This window comes from Coturnix japonica, chromosome 11 (assembly GCF_001577835.2).
Source record: "Coturnix japonica isolate 7356 chromosome 11, Coturnix japonica 2.1, whole genome shotgun sequence".
Taxonomy (NCBI): domain Eukaryota; kingdom Metazoa; phylum Chordata; class Aves; order Galliformes; family Phasianidae; genus Coturnix; species Coturnix japonica.
Window position 1 is genome coordinate 15,765,732 of NC_029526.1, and position 19,924 is coordinate 15,785,655.

General features: G+C 58.1%; 1 protein-coding gene across 2 annotated transcripts in view; it reads right to left on the reverse strand.

The window, feature by feature from the left end:
• The window catches only part of GSE1 (Gse1 coiled-coil protein), a 78,803-nt gene extending 66,319 nt beyond the window's left edge, over nt 1–12,484 (reverse strand). Inside the window, exon 1 of one of the 2 annotated variants that reach the window (XM_015874196.2) lies at nt 10,550–12,484. In XM_015874196.2, the coding sequence (XP_015729682.1) occupies nt 10,550–12,469 (1,920 nt within the window). In that variant the 5' untranslated portion in view covers nt 12,470–12,484. The remainder of the gene's footprint in view (nt 1–10,549) is intronic. The other variant, XM_015874198.2, reaches the window with a different exon arrangement.
• Between the last annotated feature and the right edge of the window lie 7,440 nt (nt 12,485–19,924).

Sequence of the window (19,924 nt, forward strand, 5' to 3'; positions counted from 1 at the left end):
GACCATCCCGAGTCTCTCCTCCAGGTAGGACTTGAGACCAGACACCCCTTATTGGAGCAGCAGGAGGCTCCCCCCACCCAAGAACAAGGGAAATGCCCCCTCCCAGCTGGGCAGGAACAGCCCCACTGAGCTCCCAAGGAGAGAACTGGGTAACCCACAGATATGGGAGGAAGGATGTATGACCCATAGGTGAGCACCCATTCAAAAGCACGTATGGCTGCAGTGGGTCCTATGCTGTGCTCCCAGCAGTGGGATGCTCAGCTCCCCCCCTCCCCAGGAGCTAATTAATGCTGCTGCTCAGGCAGAGCTCATTAGCGCTGGTGCAGCATCACTCTGCCCTTCCCAGCAGAGAGCAAGGTCAGCGCATGGGGATGTGGCATAGAGAGGGATGGAGCTCATAGGGCTATAGGGCTGTGCCCCCACCAGCACCACCAGAGGTTTTCCTGTGACAGGGTGTTGTCTGGGGAGCTTACAGCATAGGGAATGGGGGGGGGGGAATAAAAAGGGAGGGGGTGGAGAAAAGGCCCCGCAGAGCTCGAACAAGAGGGAGCAGCAGCAGCCAAGGAAAGCAGAGGAGTCAGCCAAATGCTTCAATCCGTGGCAGGGAGGGCGCGAGTGGGCCGCCCTGTCAATGTTTTGAATTACCAAAACAGGAGGGAGAAGCCAAGAGCTGCTGAGCCGCCGTGTGTGCCAAGAGGGACAAAGGGCATCACTTGCCTGGCGCCCGGCCCTATGGGGGGCTCTGCTGGTGTGGGGCAAAGCAGCTCCAGGCTGCCCCCCAACCATCACAGCTCATGGGTAACCATAGTGGGAAGGGATGCTGAGGGGATGGGTGGGTGCTGGGGTAGGTGGGTGGGGGTCCTATGGGTGTGGAGGTGGGACATGGGTGCACACCCACTGCTATAGCATGGATTTGGGGGGGGGGGTCAACAGAGAAACCCAAAGCTGTGGGATGCTCCACTGCCAATCCTCCATCCATCAGGAATGGGGAAATGAGTGTCCCCATACCGAAGTCCCCAAAGTGCAGGGCCCTAACCCTATCCCATGTTGCATGTAGGATGCTGCACGGGTGGTCCATCCCCAATACCATCCCTATGGGGCCTCCGTAATGAAGTGCCATGGGGCATGGATGGGGGGGCAGCACCCACGGGAACACCAACAGCACAGCCCCATCCCACAGGTTATAAGCTTAAACTGTAGCCTCCCATGTCCCCCCCCAAACCCAAGCCCACCCCATCCTGCCCCCAGGCAAGCCCCCCCCCCCCAGCAGCATTCCTGCAAGGTACCGCAGGGCTGGGAGTGAGCAGGGAGACAATATAGGGCCTATGCGGCCTCCTCGCAGCCAGATGTGTGTTAATAAGGCAGCTGCCCCCTAAGCTAATAAGGTCACTCACTGGCTCCAGCAAGACGAGCAAACAAGCGGGGGTTTGGCTGCGGTACAGCCGCACTTGGCACTCGCAGCGCGTCGGCTTCCTGAATTCTTGCTGCCTTGCAGAGCAAAGCACGGAGCAACCCCACAGCCCACCCCTACAGCACCCCACATCCACAGCCTGCATCCCACCAGGGGCAATGGGGACACCCCTCCCATCCAACCCCCCCCCCCTATCCAACCCCTCCCCACCTTTCCAGCAGTGCTGTGCTGCAGTATCACCCAGGAAAACCCCTTGGGAAGAGCTGCAGAGGATTCTGACATATTTTCCCAGCAGCTACACCTCGCTGAGCCCCCCCCCCCCCTCCTCCTCCACCCCCCTTTTCCCTCCCCTCCCTGCCCCAATCATGGCGCCTCCAACTCCCTTTGTTTTAATATCATAAAGCAAGCCAGATGCCGGCTTTAATCCCCTCAGCTGGTGAGGATTTGCAAACACATGAGGAGGCAGAGCTGCTGCTCCACGACCCCACGTTGAGCTGTGAGCCCCATCTGCTGCCTGGGGATGGGGAGCTGCCCCATCACTGCCTCTAGTTGTGCACCGTTTGATTTGGGGGGGGACGGGAGGGGCTGTCATCACTCAGGGTGATGGGGATGCTGAGATGGGCCAGCAAAGGTGATGCACAGCAGCAACGTCGCCGCCATCAGGGCTGGAGCATGGCTCCATGTCACAGAATGGCCTGGGTTGAAAAGGACCACGATGCTCATCCATTTCCAACACCCCCCCTGCTATATGCAGGGTCACCAACCAGCAGACACAGCCCTGGCTGCTCCTGCTCCCCCAGAGCTGCAAAAACACACAGATCAGCCCAAACTGCCCCGAATCTCTCTGCTTTTTCGGGCTGGTTTTTGTTTGTTTGCTTGAGGGCAAGTCGCTTTTGTTAAGAGCAGGCTCTCCTCCGTCCCACTTAACAGCCAGGAGTTCGGAGGCAGCAGAGCTCAGTGCTTGAAAATGACGCCTTGCTTGCCAAGAAATCATCCCAAGAAACAAAATAATTATATATATACATATAAAAGGCTCCAAAGATCATTAAATCCATCCCCTGAGAAGCCCACCCCCTCCTTGAACCAGCAAAGCCCAGCTCCCAGGGCTCACACTGCTGCCCCCCAGCCAGGATTGGTGCCATCCATCACCATATGGGGCTGCAGAGGGCTCACCTCTTGTCCTTGTGGGGATGCTGCAAGTGGTACAATGAGGATGGAAGGGGGGGGGGGAGGCTCCAGGCCTGCAGACAGACAGAGGGCACATGGATGGCACTCCCAGCCCCTCTCCAAGCTCTGGGGCTGGCAGAGGGGATGCTCCATCCCGACAGCATCACTCCCAGAGCTTGGCAGGGAAGGGGAAGGAAAGAAGAGCAGAGCAGTGGTACCACGCCAGCCTCCCCCTGCTGCCACCTCCACCACCCCCCCGGCATCCTCCTTCACTCCCTGCAGCCTCCTGAAAAGCCAACGTCTCCACGCACCCCTCCAGCCAAAGGGGATGGGAATGTGGAAGCAATTGCGCTTGGCAAGGCAGCAACAGTGAGTCAAAAACAGTTGTTTGGCTTGTCAGCCACCCAGGCCCCGCAGCACTCTTGTTTGAACCCCTTCCCACCCCAATCCCCAACAGCCCCCCCAGCCCCATTGTATGGCAACACCCCCAGCTCAATGGGATGACCCTCAGCACTCCCTAAGCAGCCCCAGCGGGATGCTAAGAGCTCCTATGCCCAAGAAGGAGAGCATCTCTATCCCACCCAGCCCTCAGTGGGGACCCCACATCACCACTTAATGGCAAAGGGAGTGGGGTGCAGCTGTGCAGCACAACCTGCCCCCAAGCGTCCCCCTAAATGAGCCCATTTAGGACATTCTAGCAAACCCTGAACTGCTTCCCCACCAGCTCCTCCCCTGCCTGCCATATGGCAGCGAGGCCACGAAAGCATCCTAAGCAGAGACACAGCCACGTGCCTGGGGCTTTCCTCCATCCCTGGGTGGCCCCGATTGGGGGGGACCTGTGCCAGGCACAGCATGACCCCCATCTGACAGCATCACAGCCTGTCTCCATCTATACCACCCTGACTGGGGACATATCCAGCCCTCTTCCCAACCCCCCCAGCACCCAGCAGGACCCCATCCCAGCACCCAACCGGGAGAACAACAGTGGGAACCCCTCATAGATAGGGGCTGCTCCACTTCTCCCTTTGCTGCCCACCCTTAAGACACCCCAAAAGCACAAGAGAGAGGGGACAATCAAGGATGGAAAGCCACATGCGCTGCAGGGGGGACAATACAAGATGCTGAAGCCAGGGATGCGATAAGGGGGGGAGCTGAGCTGAGCGCAAGGGAGAGGGGAGGAGGAGGAGAGGTGGTGGATGACCAAAGTCATTGAACATTTTTTGGCACGCCTCTCCCTCCACCCCCCCCCGCCTCCTTTTCTCCTTCCCCCCCCTTCGGGTATCCTGGCCGTTGGCCCAGCTCGGAGCTGAACTTAAACAAACTCCTGTTGCAGCCATCTGCTTGATTTTAAAATAAATCAAACAATCTGTTGAGCCGTGGGTGATCAAATTTCCATCTGTGCGGACGCCTGCTCGCCTCCTCGGAGCCTCCGCTTGCCTCTACCAGCCAACCACTCCTGGCAGCATGTGGCCTCCCTAATTCCTCCAGGAAAGGGAGAAACCGGACCCCCCCCCCCCCCCCTCAACACCCCCCTAACAACACCCCCCCCTCCCTTCTCCCAGCTCCCAAAACCCAGCACTATTTTTGCAGCCGCCCACCGAATGCATTCTGGATTTCAATGGGAGCAAAAACAGGGCTAAGGGGGTAAAGGGGTGGGGATCCCAAGAGGGTTGGAGCTCACCCATATGGGGAGGGATTCCTCCACCCCATCCAGCACAGAGAGGGGCCGAAGGGATTAAAAATAAAAGGGCAGCAGCTGCTGGGAGCCGGCCCTGAGTTGGCCCGACGCGTTGCTGGCTGCAGGAAAGCGGCCCCACACCGCCAGGAATAGCAGCTGTGCAGCCAGCAATGTGCGGCTGTCCCCAGCACGGGGACACAGGGTGCACGTCACCTCCAGGTGCCAAGTCCTGAGCCAAAAGGATGGATGTGGGGTGAGCCTTTAGGGGCTGCAGGACCCCGGCCCCAATGCAGCCACGGGGCACAAGGGACCCACATGGGCATGGGTAAGGTACCAAATGTGTTCTCGTTGGGTCCCTGTTGGCTCTGCCCTTCCTTCTGCTCAGAGGGAGAAGGGAAACGCAGCAAAAAGGGGCAAAAAGAGAAGGATGGGAAGGGGAAATGGGTGATGGCGAAGATGGAGCATGGATATAGTAGAGCGCAATAGCTGGGGTGCACTAAGAGCAGGGTGCTAGGGGAGAGGGTCCATGCACCACGGAGGGTTAGAAAGACATGGGGTCATTGCAGGGTGATGCATTGCCTGATGTCTGCAATGCCATTTGCCATAGAGCAGAATGAGCCGTGAGGAAGAGGATGTGTGTGGGCACCGTAAGCCCACTCTGGCACTACAGAACCAACCCCTCTTGCATGCACGGTGCTGAGCCCCAGCAGCAAATATCTACTGCAAATATCCCAGCTGGGGGGTTTTGGGAGCCAAACCCAAGCATAGTGCAGGTGAGCAAAGGGTCGGTGACCACATGGCAGGGGGGTGTCCCCAGGGTGGGGGCAATAGCAGCATCCTTGGTCAGAACCACATCATCCTTATTGCAATGCCCCCACATCACCCACCCCAAGGACACCCCCTGCCCTAATGGGGACCCTCATGGAAAACCCCACACACAGGGATGGGATGAGGCTCCCCAAAGGGGTGCTGGGTGCACAGTGAAGCTTTGAGGCGATTGCAAGGAGCAGGTTACACAGCACCAGCAATAGTGGGAATAGGGAAGGGGGGTGGGGGGAAGAAACAACACAAAAGGAGTAATAACAAACCACCACCAAACCCCTTTTTGGAAGAGGAAAGACGTGACAGGACCTGGCTGAGAAGCAGGAGAAAGCCCAGATTTCCTCATTACTGTGCAGATGTTCTGGACTGAAAACAGAAGACAGCAGGAGCACACTCAGCTCCACACCCCCCCCCCCCCAGGACACCACAGTCAGTTCATCTGCACTCCATCCAGAGGTACCAGCAGTGGCTCCAGCCCTGTCCCCCCCCCACAACTCACCACCCTGGGGGTCACCCACCCCCCAGAGCCGTGGTGGTGGTGGCAGCCAGGCTCTGTCCCCACATGGGGTTGACCTTGGCACGGTCCCCCCCCACCCCCCAGAGGACTGAAGGGCTCTGTGTGCAGCGTGTTTGCGCTCACGGCGGTAATCCAGGGAGGGGGGAGAGAGGGAGAAGTAAATGCAGCTGTCAGAGCAGAGCAGACAGGGAGGGAGGCACACAAACATGCTTAAAGTGGGCAGGGTGATAGCCACCATCACCAGCACTTGATCATCAGCTGACAAAGAGCTGACCCAAGAACACACTGCAGACAGATGGGTTGGATGGTGACCCTCCCCACCCACAGCACTGAAGACGCCTTGTGCAGCTGTCTGTCCATCCATCCATCCATCCATCCCTGCAGCCACAAACCTCCAAGCAAGAGGCTGGGTTGGCCATCACCAAAGCATCCCCAGCTCTGAGGGCACTGGCACAACCCCAGCGTTGGAAAGAGCCTGGGACCACATCACGCTGGGACACGGCCCTGAGGAAGGGCACTTGGCACACACGGGTTCCATGCATCCTGCTGATGATGCACTAAGTCAGCCACAGTGCCCACTGAGTGCTGACAGACCAGCTGTCCCCTTGTGTCCCCCTGCTGGGGATGCTCTATCTCCTCTCACCCCTACTGCAGCATCTGATGTCCCCAAGGGCCACAACTGTGCCCAAGAGATGGAGCAGCTCGTGCCCAAAGCCCACCCTGAGCCCCACTGCATTGCAACAACGTGGGCACCCCCAGCCCCATCTCACACAGGTCACTGGATACCCCCCTGCAAGCACAGTGGTCACTATATGACACGATCCAGATGAGGTTGGGGGGGGGTCCCAGCACACTCTGAGCAGGTCTGAGGCCGCAGCTGCTGCTCTGAGCACAAACAGATGACTTCAGCCTCCCGAGAGCAACTAAAGCCCGGCAGCTCTCGCACTCATGTGGAACAGGGGAAGACAAATAAAAAACAAAATACAGCAGCGCCAGGCTTATACGTGAGATGAGCTGCAAAGTGCAGCCCCAACAGGGCCCACCCCACACACCCCCCAACCTTTGCTCCCTGCTCTACAGCTGAAGATCCAGGAATAAATGGTCCCGGTGCAGACAAGCAGCTGCAGGGGCTGATATGAGCCATAGGGAAGCAGAGCAGCTGCATGGAGCAGAGCGTGACCTGCAGCAGCAGCTTGGCCCTGTGCATCCTCCCCTGGTGCTGCTGCAGGGGGTTGAACGGTGCTCCTGACAGCTTTGGGAATGATGCATTTTGCAAAGCCATCCTCCCAGCATCTCAGAACGGGACGCGTTTAAAGCAGAGCGCAGCACTGCAGCACGCAAAGCAAGCTGAAATGCAGAGCTGCTGCATCGCTCTGCACGGCCAAGTCGTGTTTAAGGCATCCCTGCAGGGGGATGTGGAGCTGTCAGAGCCCTGCACCGAGGTCTGGAGGACGGTGCAGCTGGAAGGGCTCCCAGCCCAGCTGCTCACAGCACAGGGAAGCCCGGTGATGCTGGGAGACTGCCACCAGCACAGCACTCCCCTCCTGCACAGAGGCCACATCCCCACATCAGGGCTGTGTGTCTGCACTGAACTCAGCAGGTGCCCCCCTGCAAGCCTGGTTCCTCCCCAAGACCCCAAGGCAATGTCCAGCTGGATGCTGCCCAGCAAGAGCTCCTGGCCTGATGCCTGAGGAGCACGAAGCACAGAGCAAGAGCTGCTTCAAGATGCTCTGAGCGTTGCAAAACCCTTTGCACCAACCCCTCTTACAAAGAAATGAGAGCACAGCATGGGATATTTCACATAGATGGGGCAAAAGCAAGACCACCGGGTCCAGAGAAAAGCTCTTCTCTCCCTCTTCATAGGGAGCAAATCAACAACAAATCATACAATCACACCTGCAAAGTGCATCCTAAAGCCTAGGGATGCCACCAGCACAATCCCAGATGCAAATGCAACCTGGAGCCTGCAGGGAAGGAGGGAGGAATGGCTGCAGAGTAGGACAGCATGCATTTCAGGATGGTGCCCTGCAGGTGCCCTGGGAGGGGAGAGGAAGCGTGCAAACCCCACAGCCTTTGGGGAATGGGTCAGAACGTAGGGAGGGATTAGGAAAATATATATATATATATATATATAGCAGCCAGGTGGTGAGCTGTGGAGTCAGCACAAGGGCTGCGGGACGTGGCTGGCAGTGCTGGCATTTGGGACAGCTGGGACAGCAAGGTCAGCCTGACCAAAGCACAGAGCCCACCATGGGGCACAAAGGAAGGGCGTTGGGAAGCCATGGGTAACCCCAAACAGGCCATAGGGGGACACTGTGCAGGAAGGCAGGGGATGGGGTGAGGGGGAGGTACAGGCCTGCAGCCCAGCTGAGCGCATAGCAAACATACCCTGACCTCTGCAGCAGGAAAAGTGGGACTCTATAGGCAGAGCAGGATCCCCTTTGCTCTCCTGTTCCCCCCTCCTCCCTGCACAGCCCACACACTGAGCAAGAGGAGCAGCCACTTGGCAGGGAGCGTGCAACCACCAGGCTGGCACCTCACCCCGCTGCTTTTGGTCTGTTTGCTTCAAAATGAAGCAAAGATGCAATGAAAGCAAAGGTCCCCAGGCCACGACCCGAGAAGCTTTTTTGCACTGCAACGCACCTGAGACCCATACGCCCTCCCCGGCAGTTTCACACAGTGCAATGCAGGAGGTCAGGCTTCCCTCTGGCCTCCTGCATTTGCTTTTACAGCACCATTTCTGCTGACGTGCACTGGGACAGGGCTTAGCCAAGAGCACAGCAGCTCTTTGAAGTCAGCCAGCAACCCTTTTCAAAGGGAAAGGCGAACGCCTCCCAACAGCTGTTTTGAAACACAGCACCACAGAGCCCAAAAGAAAGGGGCTGAACCCTCCTGACCTGCAACCCTGGGGCAGGTGCCCCCTGCAACAACCCCAGCCAGGGTCAGAGCTGAGCCTCCTGATCCAGAAGATGCCTATGGGAAGCACAAACCCTGCCCTGACAGCAGGTGATGCTCACAGAGAGGTCAGGGGACCTACAGAGGACAGCACAGTCCCCAGGTGCACACTGAGCACAGATCTGAGAGCACAGCTTCAGGTGCTGGGCTCCCTCATTAGCAGCTCAGTGCTAATGGCCCTAGTGCCCACATGTGTGTCTGGCTGTGCAGTAGGACCATATAGGTCACCCCATTGCAGGCCAGTGCAGCAGTAAGCCACCATGCTCTGGTTGCAAAGGAGGGACAGGGAGGTGGTTTCACCCCCATGTCAACAGGATGCACAATGATAGGGAGAAAAAAGGCAATGGGACAGTCAACACCAGGACATGGGACAGCCCCACAAACTGCAGCAATCCCAGAGCCTGCCCTAAGCAGCATTGCCTCCTGCACTGCTCTCATTGTAGCAGCCCCTTAATTTGCTCAGCAAACCCAGGAACAAGAGGGAGGCATTGAATAGCATCCCTTCCCCGACACAACCTCCACGTCCTCCCCCCTCAGTCTGCTTTTCACAGCCCCGCACAAAAGCTTTTCAGTGCTGCTCAGGTCAGAGACAAGAGTCCAAGGGGAAGTTTGGGGCTTGGGCTGCTGGGGACAAGGGCTCACATGTCTGCATCCCCACAATGGAGTGCTCAGAAATGCCTTATCCTGGTGTGCAGAGATATGGGCCACCCCCAGCTGGGGATGTGCAGATCTGATTCCCAGCTGCTGGTGCATCACCCCTGGGTCAGCACAGCGGGATGCTCGCCTGCATCCCAGCCCCCTCAGCACCGCCAGATGCTAATGAAACAGGGGATGGACAGACAGACAGAAGAGCTGTGAGCACGTGGGGATGGACCCACACATCTTTGCTCCATTGAGCCCCGCGCACGTGGCGCGTTGCGTCAAATGCAAGCAGCATCCCGAGGAGGGAAGATGCAATGAATCACCCTCACTCCACAAGGGAACCGCGTGGATGGCAGCCAGGCAGAATGGGGAAACAACCCAAAATCAACGGATCCCAGGGGATTCCCTTCACTGGTGCCTCTCCTATCCCGCAGCTTCCCAAACGACACAGCTGGACACCAAACCATGAGCCCATGGCTTGTAGAAATGGTCGTTGTGATGGGGCTGGGAAGGTTGGAGTGAAAAGGAGCGCTGTCTGGGGAGGGCTGTTTTGCATTTCTATTCGGAGAGCCGCGGGGTTCTGGCTACGAACTGAGCCGAAAGGCTTTGAAAACTCATTTGAGGATTTGGGATGGTGATGTCTCACTGCGCCCGGGCTGGGGCCTGCTTTGCAGACACAGAACAGCTGCTTTCCAGGAGCTTTGCACCCGCAAGCTGGAAATTCGGGGCTAAAAGCAGGAGTTCCCCCATTCTAGGAGAAGGAATGCAAACTTGGTGGAAGGAAATCTTTGCTCTCCTGTGCAACTTCCCAGGCGCTGCCCTGCAGCACCCTGCGTAACCCCACAGTTGCACATCAGCCTCCCAGCTGCAGGAAGGGCTCGGGTTGCTGCGGGAGGAAACCCTTTGATTGGGGCTCCCTATAAAACCGGAGACAACGTGGGAAGTTTCCTTGGCGGTGCTCTCCTTCCATCTGCAGAGGATGCGGCGAGCATGGGCGGCCCTACAGCAGCTCTGGTTATCCATGGCTGCAAGAGGTCCACGCTCAGGATTTCCTTGGTTCCGGCCACTTTGGATGCCAAACAAGCCCACCTCCCTCATGCAGAGCTGGTGCCAACACCTCAGAGAGATGGCTCTGCGCAAAGCCAGGTTGGAAGGATTTTTCTTGGAATCCTCTTGGAAGGATATTTATCCGCTCCCTGTTGGCTTGACGGCTCCGAAAGCTCATTGCTAAAGGCACCCCATTCATTAGCACTGCCCCAACGGGACCGAACCCAAAAGGACAGCATCCATCTATGTCACCTGCTGGCTGGCAGCACCATCACAGCACAGGGAGCAAAGGGGACAGGGGATGCCTTACCTTGGGGACGAGAGCCGGGGGTGGCACGGCCAGCAGCTCCGGAGGGGCCACGCTCTTGCCAGCCAGGACCACGGCCCCGCACTCAGCACACGCGCCGATGGTCAACTGCTTGCCATCATCCACCAGCAGGCTGTTGGCCACGCGGAGGGTGTAGAGGAAGACAGGCAACCTGGCGACCTGCACCGCTTTTAATCCAAGGCATCGCTTCTTCTCCTGGCGGCAGAAGAAGCAGACGAAGGTCTCCACTTTATACTGGCGGGACCAGGCGCTGCTGGGGTGCTGGGAGTTCCTGCCCTCGTGCTGAAGCCATTGGCCCAGCAGGTCGTGGTAGCACAGCACACACGTGGCCACCAGCCCCGTCGAGTCGGCCGGCCGTGCCCGTGGGGCTGGAGGGTAGACGGTGAGGAAGGGAAAGAACGGTTCCTTCTCTCCAAATCGCCCCGGAGGGTTGACGTTGAGCTGGAACTCCTTGCCAGCTCCCAGCTCAGCCCCGCAGATGTAACACACCGAGGTGGGACCTCCTGGTTTGCCGATGGGGTGACCTGGCTCTGAGGCAGAGAACACCTGGTGGTACCTCCCAAGGAAGCTCTGCACCGAGTTGATGAGCTCCTCGTTGTGGCACGCACGGTACATGGCCCACAGGTCCTGCAGGACCCCATAGCACTTGCGGCAGCTGCTCACCTCCCAGTGCTTGTTCAGCCCCTTGGCTCCAGGCGGGCACGGCAGAAGGCTGAGGAAGGGGAAGTGCATGGTGCTCTTGGCATTCCCGTTGGTGATTTTGGCCGCCACCGGCCTCGCCTCTTTGCCACACTCTTCCCCACACAGATAACACGCCTCGGGCACCGGGGGGACAGCGGCTCCATCCTCTTTGAGCCCCCTGGGGCGGCCCTTGGGCATGGCGTTGGCGTTGAGGGGCACCACGTAGAGCCGCTGCAGCACGGGCACGTTGGCCAGCTCGAAGCTCTGCCACTGCTGCATGAGCGAGGAGAAGCAGCAGGGGCACACCAGGGTGCTGCCAGCCGGAGAGAGGGGCTGGGCGCCCGGCGGGGGGCTGTGCAGCCAAAGGAATGGGAAAAAAGGAGCCGGCGAGTTCTTCTCCTGCTTCTGCACGTGGACCCGGTGCTGCCCACCGGGTGCCAAAGAGCTGCCGCAGATGTAGCAGGCGGTGCCCGGTGCCCAAACGGGCCGCTCGCCGCCTTCGTCCTCCTCCTCGCCTTCCTCCTCCTCGCTGGTGATGTTGATCTCGCTGTCCGACGAGCAGCACGCCGCCCCCCGCTTGATCCCCGCTGCCACCGGGGGGGCCCTGAGTGCTCCGCCCGCCCCCTCGGGCTCCGAGAGGGGTTCGGCGTCGGACAGCTCGGAGAGCTCAGAGCCGGCTACCGGCCCTTCGTCCTCCTCCTCCTCTTCCTCCTCCTCCTCTTCCTCCTCGCGGCGATGAGGCGGCGCGGCGGGGTCCCAGCCCGGAGCCCCCCGCCGCAGCCCGCTGCCCCCCGCCGCCGCCGCCGCCGCTTCGCACTGGTGGGGCCGTTTGAGCCAATACATGCGCTTCTCCACGGGCGTGCGGCTGCGCTCGAAGGAGTCCCACTGCTCTCCCAGGAAACAGCGGCAGACGGCGCAGACCAAGGCGCAACCCTCCGCCGAGACGGCGCGGGCTCCGGGCGCCGGTTCTTGATGCTGGAGGAACGGAAAGAAGGGCCGGTGGTCGCGGGGGGGTCTCACTTGAAGCTTCAGCTCTTTGCCTCGGCTGATGCCGCCGCCGCAGATGAAGCAGCAAAGCGGCGCCGACGGGGGTTGCGGAGCCCCGGGGCCGCCCGCAGCCGCCGCTGCGCCTCCCTCGCCGGCCGCCAGCGCGGCCATCAGCCGCTGTTTGCGGGAGAGCGGCGCCGCCGCCGCCGCCGCCCCCGGCCCCGCCGAGCTCATCGCCGCCCCCGGCTCATCCCGCGGCTCCGCCGGACACGCAGGCTCGGGGGGCGGGTTTGAGGAGCTCCCCCCACTTCGCCTCCCTCCGGGCCGCGCCCGCCCTCCTCCTGGGTTGGAAAAGGGGTGGAAGAGAAAAAAAAGTGTTTGGAGGGGAGTTGGAGGGAGTAAAGGGGATAAAGGAGGAGGAAAGGAAAAGGGAGGAAAGGGGGGGAGGGGGAAAAAAGGGGGAAGAAGGAAAAAGAGGGGAAAGGAAAATAAAAGGGAAAGGAGATAAAAGGGGGGAAGGAAAATAAAAAGGGGGAAAAAAGGATAATGGGAAAAAAAAGGGAAAGGAAAAGGGAGAGAAAAGAAAAGAAGGGAAAATGGAATAAATAGGGGGAGAAGGTAAAAAATAGGGGAAAAAAGGGGGAAAGAAAAAAAAAGTGAAAGGGCAAAAAGAAAAAAAAAAAGAAATGGGGAAAAAATGAGGAAAAGGGAAAAAGAAAAAAGGGAGAAGGGAGGTGAGAAGGGAGAGAAAAAAGAGGGGGGGAAAAAACAAAACCCAAACACGGGATAAAAAGTTCACTGCGAAAGTTTGGGTGCCGCTGCGAGGCGCGGAGGAAGGACGGCTACGAACCGCCTCCCGGCACCACCGCACCGCCCTCCCCTCCACGGAGCCCCCGGCCCGGCCCCTCCCGGCCCGCACCGCCGCCCCCACCGCGACCTCCCAGCTGGGGAGGGTCGGGGGTGGACGGGGGGGGGCACGACCGGAGCCCACCGAGAGCAACGGGGGATTCATGAGCTGCCCCGCACCCCTCTCCATCCTTCTTCGCCCACCCCCCTCTGTACGAGCTTTGTACCCACCCCCCGGCAGCGCGACACCGTCCCTGTCCTTCGCAGCGCAGCGCACCAGACATTAACTCAGTGCCCCGACCGAGTCCCGTCCCCTGTAATTTATTTCGCATTTAAAAGTCTTGCTGCTGTTCCAGTTCAATACCAAGATTCTATTTCCCGCTTGGCCCTAAAATGCTGCATCGCTTTGCCGCTCGCTGGTAAATAGCTGATGTGTTCTCAGCCGGAGCTGGCCGCGTTTCAGCGACGCATGCAATAATCCCGGTATATCCTTACCTGCCTTACAGCCCGTGATAAGATTTAGTGCTTGTAAAGCACTTTGCTGTCCTTGGACGACAGGCACCGAGGAAGCAGGGTCCGGCCGTGCTGAAACCTGCCTTATTAATGGCCCCAGCATCCTGCCAGCACACCTAGCGTGGGTCACCCCATAAGAAAAAGATATACGGGCTGCAGCGGGGCTGTCTGCAAGCAGCACTGAGTTTATGGCAAGTCACACTGATGTCCCCATTGCTGTCCTTGCAGGGCACCGAGCAGGACTGAACCCTGAGTGAGGCGCAGTGATTGCAGTGGGGTCAAGGGACCAGCCCTGGTGGGACACGCAGGTCTGCTGCCCGTGGTCTCTTGTCACCCATGGGGTCACCCTGCTGTAGTCACTGCACCCTACTGGGCTCAGCCAACCCTTGATGTGTCACCTCCTGCCCAGGAGTCCGGCGCACCCCGGTCACTGGCCTTGAGATCAAACAGATTGTGTGACATCAGCTGGAGAGCGGGCAGGGGGCACTAAAGGCTCTTTGGGGACCGGCATCTAGTTTCCACGCAGATGGCTCAGGCAATAAAGCCGTGTGGATGGGGGGGGGGGGGGGGGGGAAGGTGACACACCAGGAGGAGAACACGATACCTTGGGAGTGCTGGCTCAGAGCGGCTTTTTTTCAGGGTTTTCCAGAAGACAGCGGGGCCTCGTTGTATTTTATTTATTTATAGGCCTGATGTTGAGGCTGCTCTATGCGGTGAGGGCGTCGGGAGCGCGGCGCGTGGCGGGGCGAGCATGACTTGAATGCTCTTTAAAGGTCTCCCAGCTTCATCCCTTCACCCTTCCAGCGCTGCTGTCTCCATACAGTGATTTCATTACACGTCTTGATGTGACCCAATGGGATGCAACCCCAACACAGGGGAAAGTCACCCCACCAGCAGCAGCACCCTGAGCAGAGACACTGCAGGGAAAGGCTTCACCCATCCTGCAGCCTCTCCCCCTGCTGACCCCAGGGAGCACAAACCCAAAGCCCCTCTGCCCCCCAGGAGCTGCACGTGGGGCCGACAGATGCTGTCCCGCCTGCGCTGCAGATGGGCAAAGAAACAACACACTGCATTCAAGCACCGGAGTACAGCAGGGCCGGAACCTCTCTTTGTCCCCATGGTCACTCCATGGATTGACATGAGCCCCCAGCCCCCCTGTGGCCCCGCATCCCACCAGCACGTAGCCTGGGAGCAGCTTCCTGGGGCCTTGGCTGCACACGGCCGGAGCAGCTCATTTATCATCCACCGCCGCCTCGGCCCTGCCTGCGGTTGCTGGTTTTTTTGCAACAGAGAAGCTGGGAGGGAGAGAGAATTTCTCAAGTCAGCCTCGGCAAGAACTGAAAACATATGCCCTGGCGGCAAGCGCGTCCCCTGGGGCGAGCGGGGATGGAGACGGGGCTGGCGCAGGATTTTCCATTGCTGCTCCCTTGGAGGCAGGGAGTGTTCCATCAGAGCCAGCCTTTTTCAGGCTATCCCAAGACCAGGGAGGGTGACAGTGAGGTCTGCTGCTCTGTAACACCTTCAGCAGCTCTGCACCCCCCCACACAACCCAGTGGGACGGGAGGTCTCTGCGTGGCCTCAGTGTGGCCACGTTGCATCAGGGCTGGGAGAGAGCATTGGTTGTGCAAGGTGCTGTGCAAACAGCCCCTGAGGGCCGGGCAGCTTGCAGCAAGCCAGGGCTGGCTGTGCTGGGACCACCCATGTCCACAGCCTTGTCTACATCCACACATCCCATCCTCATCCCCAACCCCAACCTCATCCTTGTCACCAACCCCAACTCTATCCCCATCCCCATCCCTATCCCCACCCCAGGCTGCTCCCGGTGCTGCCAGCATCCAGCACACCCTCACCATCAGGCACGTGCTGCAGATCCCTGTCCCCAGGACCTGGAGGTTAATATGGAAATTACCAACCGCTTATTCCTTCCAGCTGTTGCTGTGAGTCACCAAGTGCCTTAAAGAGCATTTCAAACAACACAGTGCCTTCGAGACAGCATGACTGCTCCCCCAGCCCCCCCCCCCCAGATAATCCTCCATGGGGTCTAGGGTCTGAAAAGGAGATATGTTTCCAAAGAGTCTATTCTCTAATTGGGAGGCAGCAGAGCTGGGAAGAGCCCCATTGTGCAAAGGAAAAGGGTCAGGGGAAAATGAACCAGCAGCTCTGAATGCACAAATCCAACCTCATAGATAGAACCATCCCCATGGGGGAAACTGAGGCACGCAGGCTCCAGCCTGAGTGTCACTGTGTCACCTGCCCAGGGCACAGCTGGCAGCAGGGCCACAGTGTGATGCTGGGCCATTGGCCTGGAGTTCAGTGACCTTGAACTCTGTGCTCAGCAGCTGTGTTTTTCTCTCTGCTGGCTCCCTTGGTTTGTTTTTTGTTTTTAAGGTTGATCTATGCGCTTATTTTCAGCAGGAAAAGACAGAGGAGCCTCATAGAAATGCATATGTACTATATGTGTGTCTATGCTTCATCGGCTGCTTTAACTTGTACATGATTTTTTTGGACTCCAGAGACTTGTTCAGTGGGTCTTTTGGCTTGGAAATCCCTATTGGGTCCTCATAAGCTCCCTGTGCAGCCATGCAGGTGACTCAGGGATGCTCTCAGCCAGCACGGTGCAAGCAGGAGCAGCAGAAATAAACAGGGCAAAGCAACCCCCCACCCTGGGAGCAGCAGGGTCTGCTGCTGAGGCTGAGCTGCTCCATGCACTGAGAAATCACTGCTCCACTCTCAGCCTTTGCATGCATTCCCATCAGCATCCCCCTGCAGCACCGCATGGAGCCATGGGGAGCTGCTGCTCCAACACAAGGCCTGGGTTGGCTTGATTTGAAAAATTATTATTATTATTATTTTAAGAGGGTTGTTTTCCTTTTTCTTTCTTTTTTCTTTCTTTTTTTTCACCCCCCCTCCCCTCTTCTAGAATGAGCTGCTCTGCAAATGCCAAGTGCTGATGCCAAAGGGCCGGGTCAACAAAGAAGAATGAGTGTGGCTGTTAGAGGCTGCTATTAAAAGAGGGCGGAGAGGAAAGAGGGAGAAGGAGGGGGGGAAAGGGAAAGCACAGTGTGTTGGCATAAATAGTGATGGTACAAACCCAGGAGAGCCACTCAGGGCCACAGGGCACCGTGTGGGGCTGGCACCAAACCTCTGCAGTTTGCATCCCACAGCAGCCAGCAGTGTTGGGGCTGTGTGCCCGTCCTGGTGCCTTGCAACCATCCCTTCCACCAGCTGTGTGCCCAGCCCTGTAGTGTGAGCTCCGGGCTATTTCCAGCAGGGCCAAGCCATGGGATGTGCAGAAGGCTCACATGATGCTGAAGATGCAATGGGAAGACGTGGGCTCTGGTTTCAGCTTTCTATTCCCGGCCCGTTATTCACCGGTGGAAGATGCCATCTGTCCACCCCTCCCCAGCACCCACGGGGTGACGGGGACAGATTCAGTGGAGCAGCACTGACACTCCTCTATGCGTATCCTCACCAGATCCCAGCATGTGTTTTCCCAAGGGGAGCGGAGCCTTTTCAGCCCACTCCTCCTGACTGCTCACTGTCTGCAGCCCCAACCCCAGCTGTGTCCTATCCTCATCATCCAGGACCCCAAAAGCCAGCAGAGCTCACAGCCCCTGCCCATTCTAACACCCCCCCCCCACCCCTATATGTGCCTCCACCACCCACAGGGAGCCGGGGCCAGGCTGGGGAGCGTGGGATGGGACAGCATCAGATGCATGGGAAGGATACAAAGAGGCTGAGCCCTCCTCCAAAATTCAGATAGAAAGAATGTTTGAGGTTAATACAATGGTTTATTGGTTTCTGGCTTGCAGTTCTCAAGCTTGTGACTTTCAAAGTGCACCTCCTCAGCCCTGGATTTGCTGCTATATCACCCTGCTTTTCACAGTCGATCCCTCTGCGTTTCCACTTTGGATCCATCAACCCGACGGCGAAGAAAACAATTTTGGTGGAAAGGGATTGAGATGTTCCCACAGAAATCTGCATTTCCCGATGGAAAACCATTCCATCAGCAAAACGCCGAGCTGCTCCGGTTACTGCCTGGTCATGGCGATGAGGCAACGCAGCTGGGAAAGGAATTACAGGAGCTGAGAGCTGCGTCGTGGCCCCGCAGCAATGGGATGCACTGCTTGGTGTCCCCACAGCTGCTGCACCCACTTGTGGGTACCCCATGTCCCCAAACACAGCGCCGTCCCATTGAGGAGCATGGCTCAGCATGGGGAAACTGAGGCACAGGGCCATGAGCCCAAACCACCTCAATGCCCACTGCCATCAAGCTCCTCCCTTTCCTTTTCTGAATGCTTCTCTTGCTGTGTTCCTCCCTAAGGCATCGCCAATTCTACCGCTGCCTCTTCCCAACCACGTGCAGGTCTCCAGCTGGGATGTGTGCTGCGGTTCAGGGGCACTGGGGATGTTCTGAACCTTCATGTTATCACCTTGGGGACAAATCGTGCCCTCTGCCTCCTTTTTGCTGCTAAATGTGGCCGTCCCAAGGGATGCTGCATCCTGACCCCTTGTGCCAATGTGTTCCATCGCAGCAACCCCGTATGAGATCGGGGAGCAGGGCTGGGGGACCCCTCCCTAGTAAATCACAACGTGAACTAAAAGCAAGCTAATCTTAAAGGATTTTAAAAATATATATATTAAAAAATACAGCTTCATCGGAAAGGCTTTTATATTTATTTATAATTTTTTTTTTTGGGGGGGGAGGAAGGTTTATGCCTCCCCAGAGACCTCTCCAATAAAACGCGCTCTGGCTCTGTGAGCGTCTGACTGCAAATCAGGTTCCAGCCGTTCCCTTCCTGTGCCGACCTGCTGGAGTCTGCTGTTATTCTTGGCAGGGTGCCCCAAAGGAAGAAAAATCCCTCCCCCCCCCCCCAACAAGCTCTGAGAGAGCGGCTGGGAAATGCTGATGACATGACACCTTCCAGCATTCCTCAAGGTCAAGAGGGGAGGGAGGGAAACGAAAGGGGAGAGGGCTTGGTGTGTTGTTAGTGTGGGTTGTGGCTTCACTCAGGCATTTCCCTTTGATGCTCGCTCCTTGTTGCGCTGGATGTTGCATACACTAAGGGGAAGGGGGGGGGGGATTGGGGCGTCCCATTCTGCAGGGCCCTATGCCTCCTGTTAGAGCATCGCTGCTGGGGGAGCATCTCTTGCATCACTCAGCTTTCAGCCACCGTTGCATTTGCTGCGTTGCATGCAGACACCCAACAACCTCAGCGACATCACAGCATGATTTCTTATTTTAAACCAAGCCGAAGCCTTGTCTGAGGCTTCACACACCTCTGGGTAACAGGGACCAACCTCAGAGCTGGGGGATGCAGCGAACATCACAGCTCATCCACAAGCATCCCTGCATGCCACAATGCTTTTTGCCAGCACAAAACAGAGAGACAATTGCAGCAGCTCCTGCAGAGTCAGGGCCCCAGACTCAATGCAGAGCTGTGTTTATAAATAGGGAAATACGGTGCTTACTGGCAGAGCAGTTCCTCCCGACGCGGCCCCGCTGAGCGCTGAGTGCTGTTTATTGCTGGCGGAGCCGCGCTCCCGCTGTGCGTGCCATTGCCCTGCAGCACTGACACCCAAAGTTGGTACCCGAGAGCTGCAGCCAGCTGATAGGGACACAACAGCGTCCTCCGGGGTCCCCCAGCAAACAGAACTTGGCACCTCGCTCCTTGAGATCCAGCAAATCTCCTCTAATCCCCACTCTTCCAGCTGCCAAATCCTCCTCCTCCTCCACCCGGCCAAGGTGCAGAGCTCTCTCAGAGGCGAGCAGCACTTAGCCATTAATCCTCACCACGGGCTGTCACCTTCGTGCTGTGGCTGCTGTGGGGGCAGAGGGTGAGCAGCCACAGCCATGGGGAACAACGCACCCCTCTGGGTTGTGGTGATGCCCCAGCCCTGGGCTGATGCTGAGCAGATGGCACCAGTTTGGTCCCCAGTGATGGATAGCTTTTATTCTCCTTCTTTCCCTAAAGACATTGGAAGGAAGAGCAGATGTGCACGCTGGCTCGGGACAGGGTGACATCCCCAGTCCCATGGGAGTCACCTCACATCACCCATGGGATCCCTTTGCATCACACTCTTGGTCCAAGGTGGGATGAATGATGCTGGGTGAGAGCGAGCAGCAAGGGATGATGTTCCCATCTCTTTGCCAGCACCCCCTTAGTGCCATAGGAACTGCCCCAAGCACTGGGTGTTGCCATGGGGGTGACTTGGGCAGGAGCAGCAGGGGGGTGTCCCCAACATCCCCAAGGGCTGCAGGTTCCCCTGGAACCAGTGCACGGCCGCATCCTGCTCTGCTGCAGGAAATCCTGGAAGGCCGCCTTACAA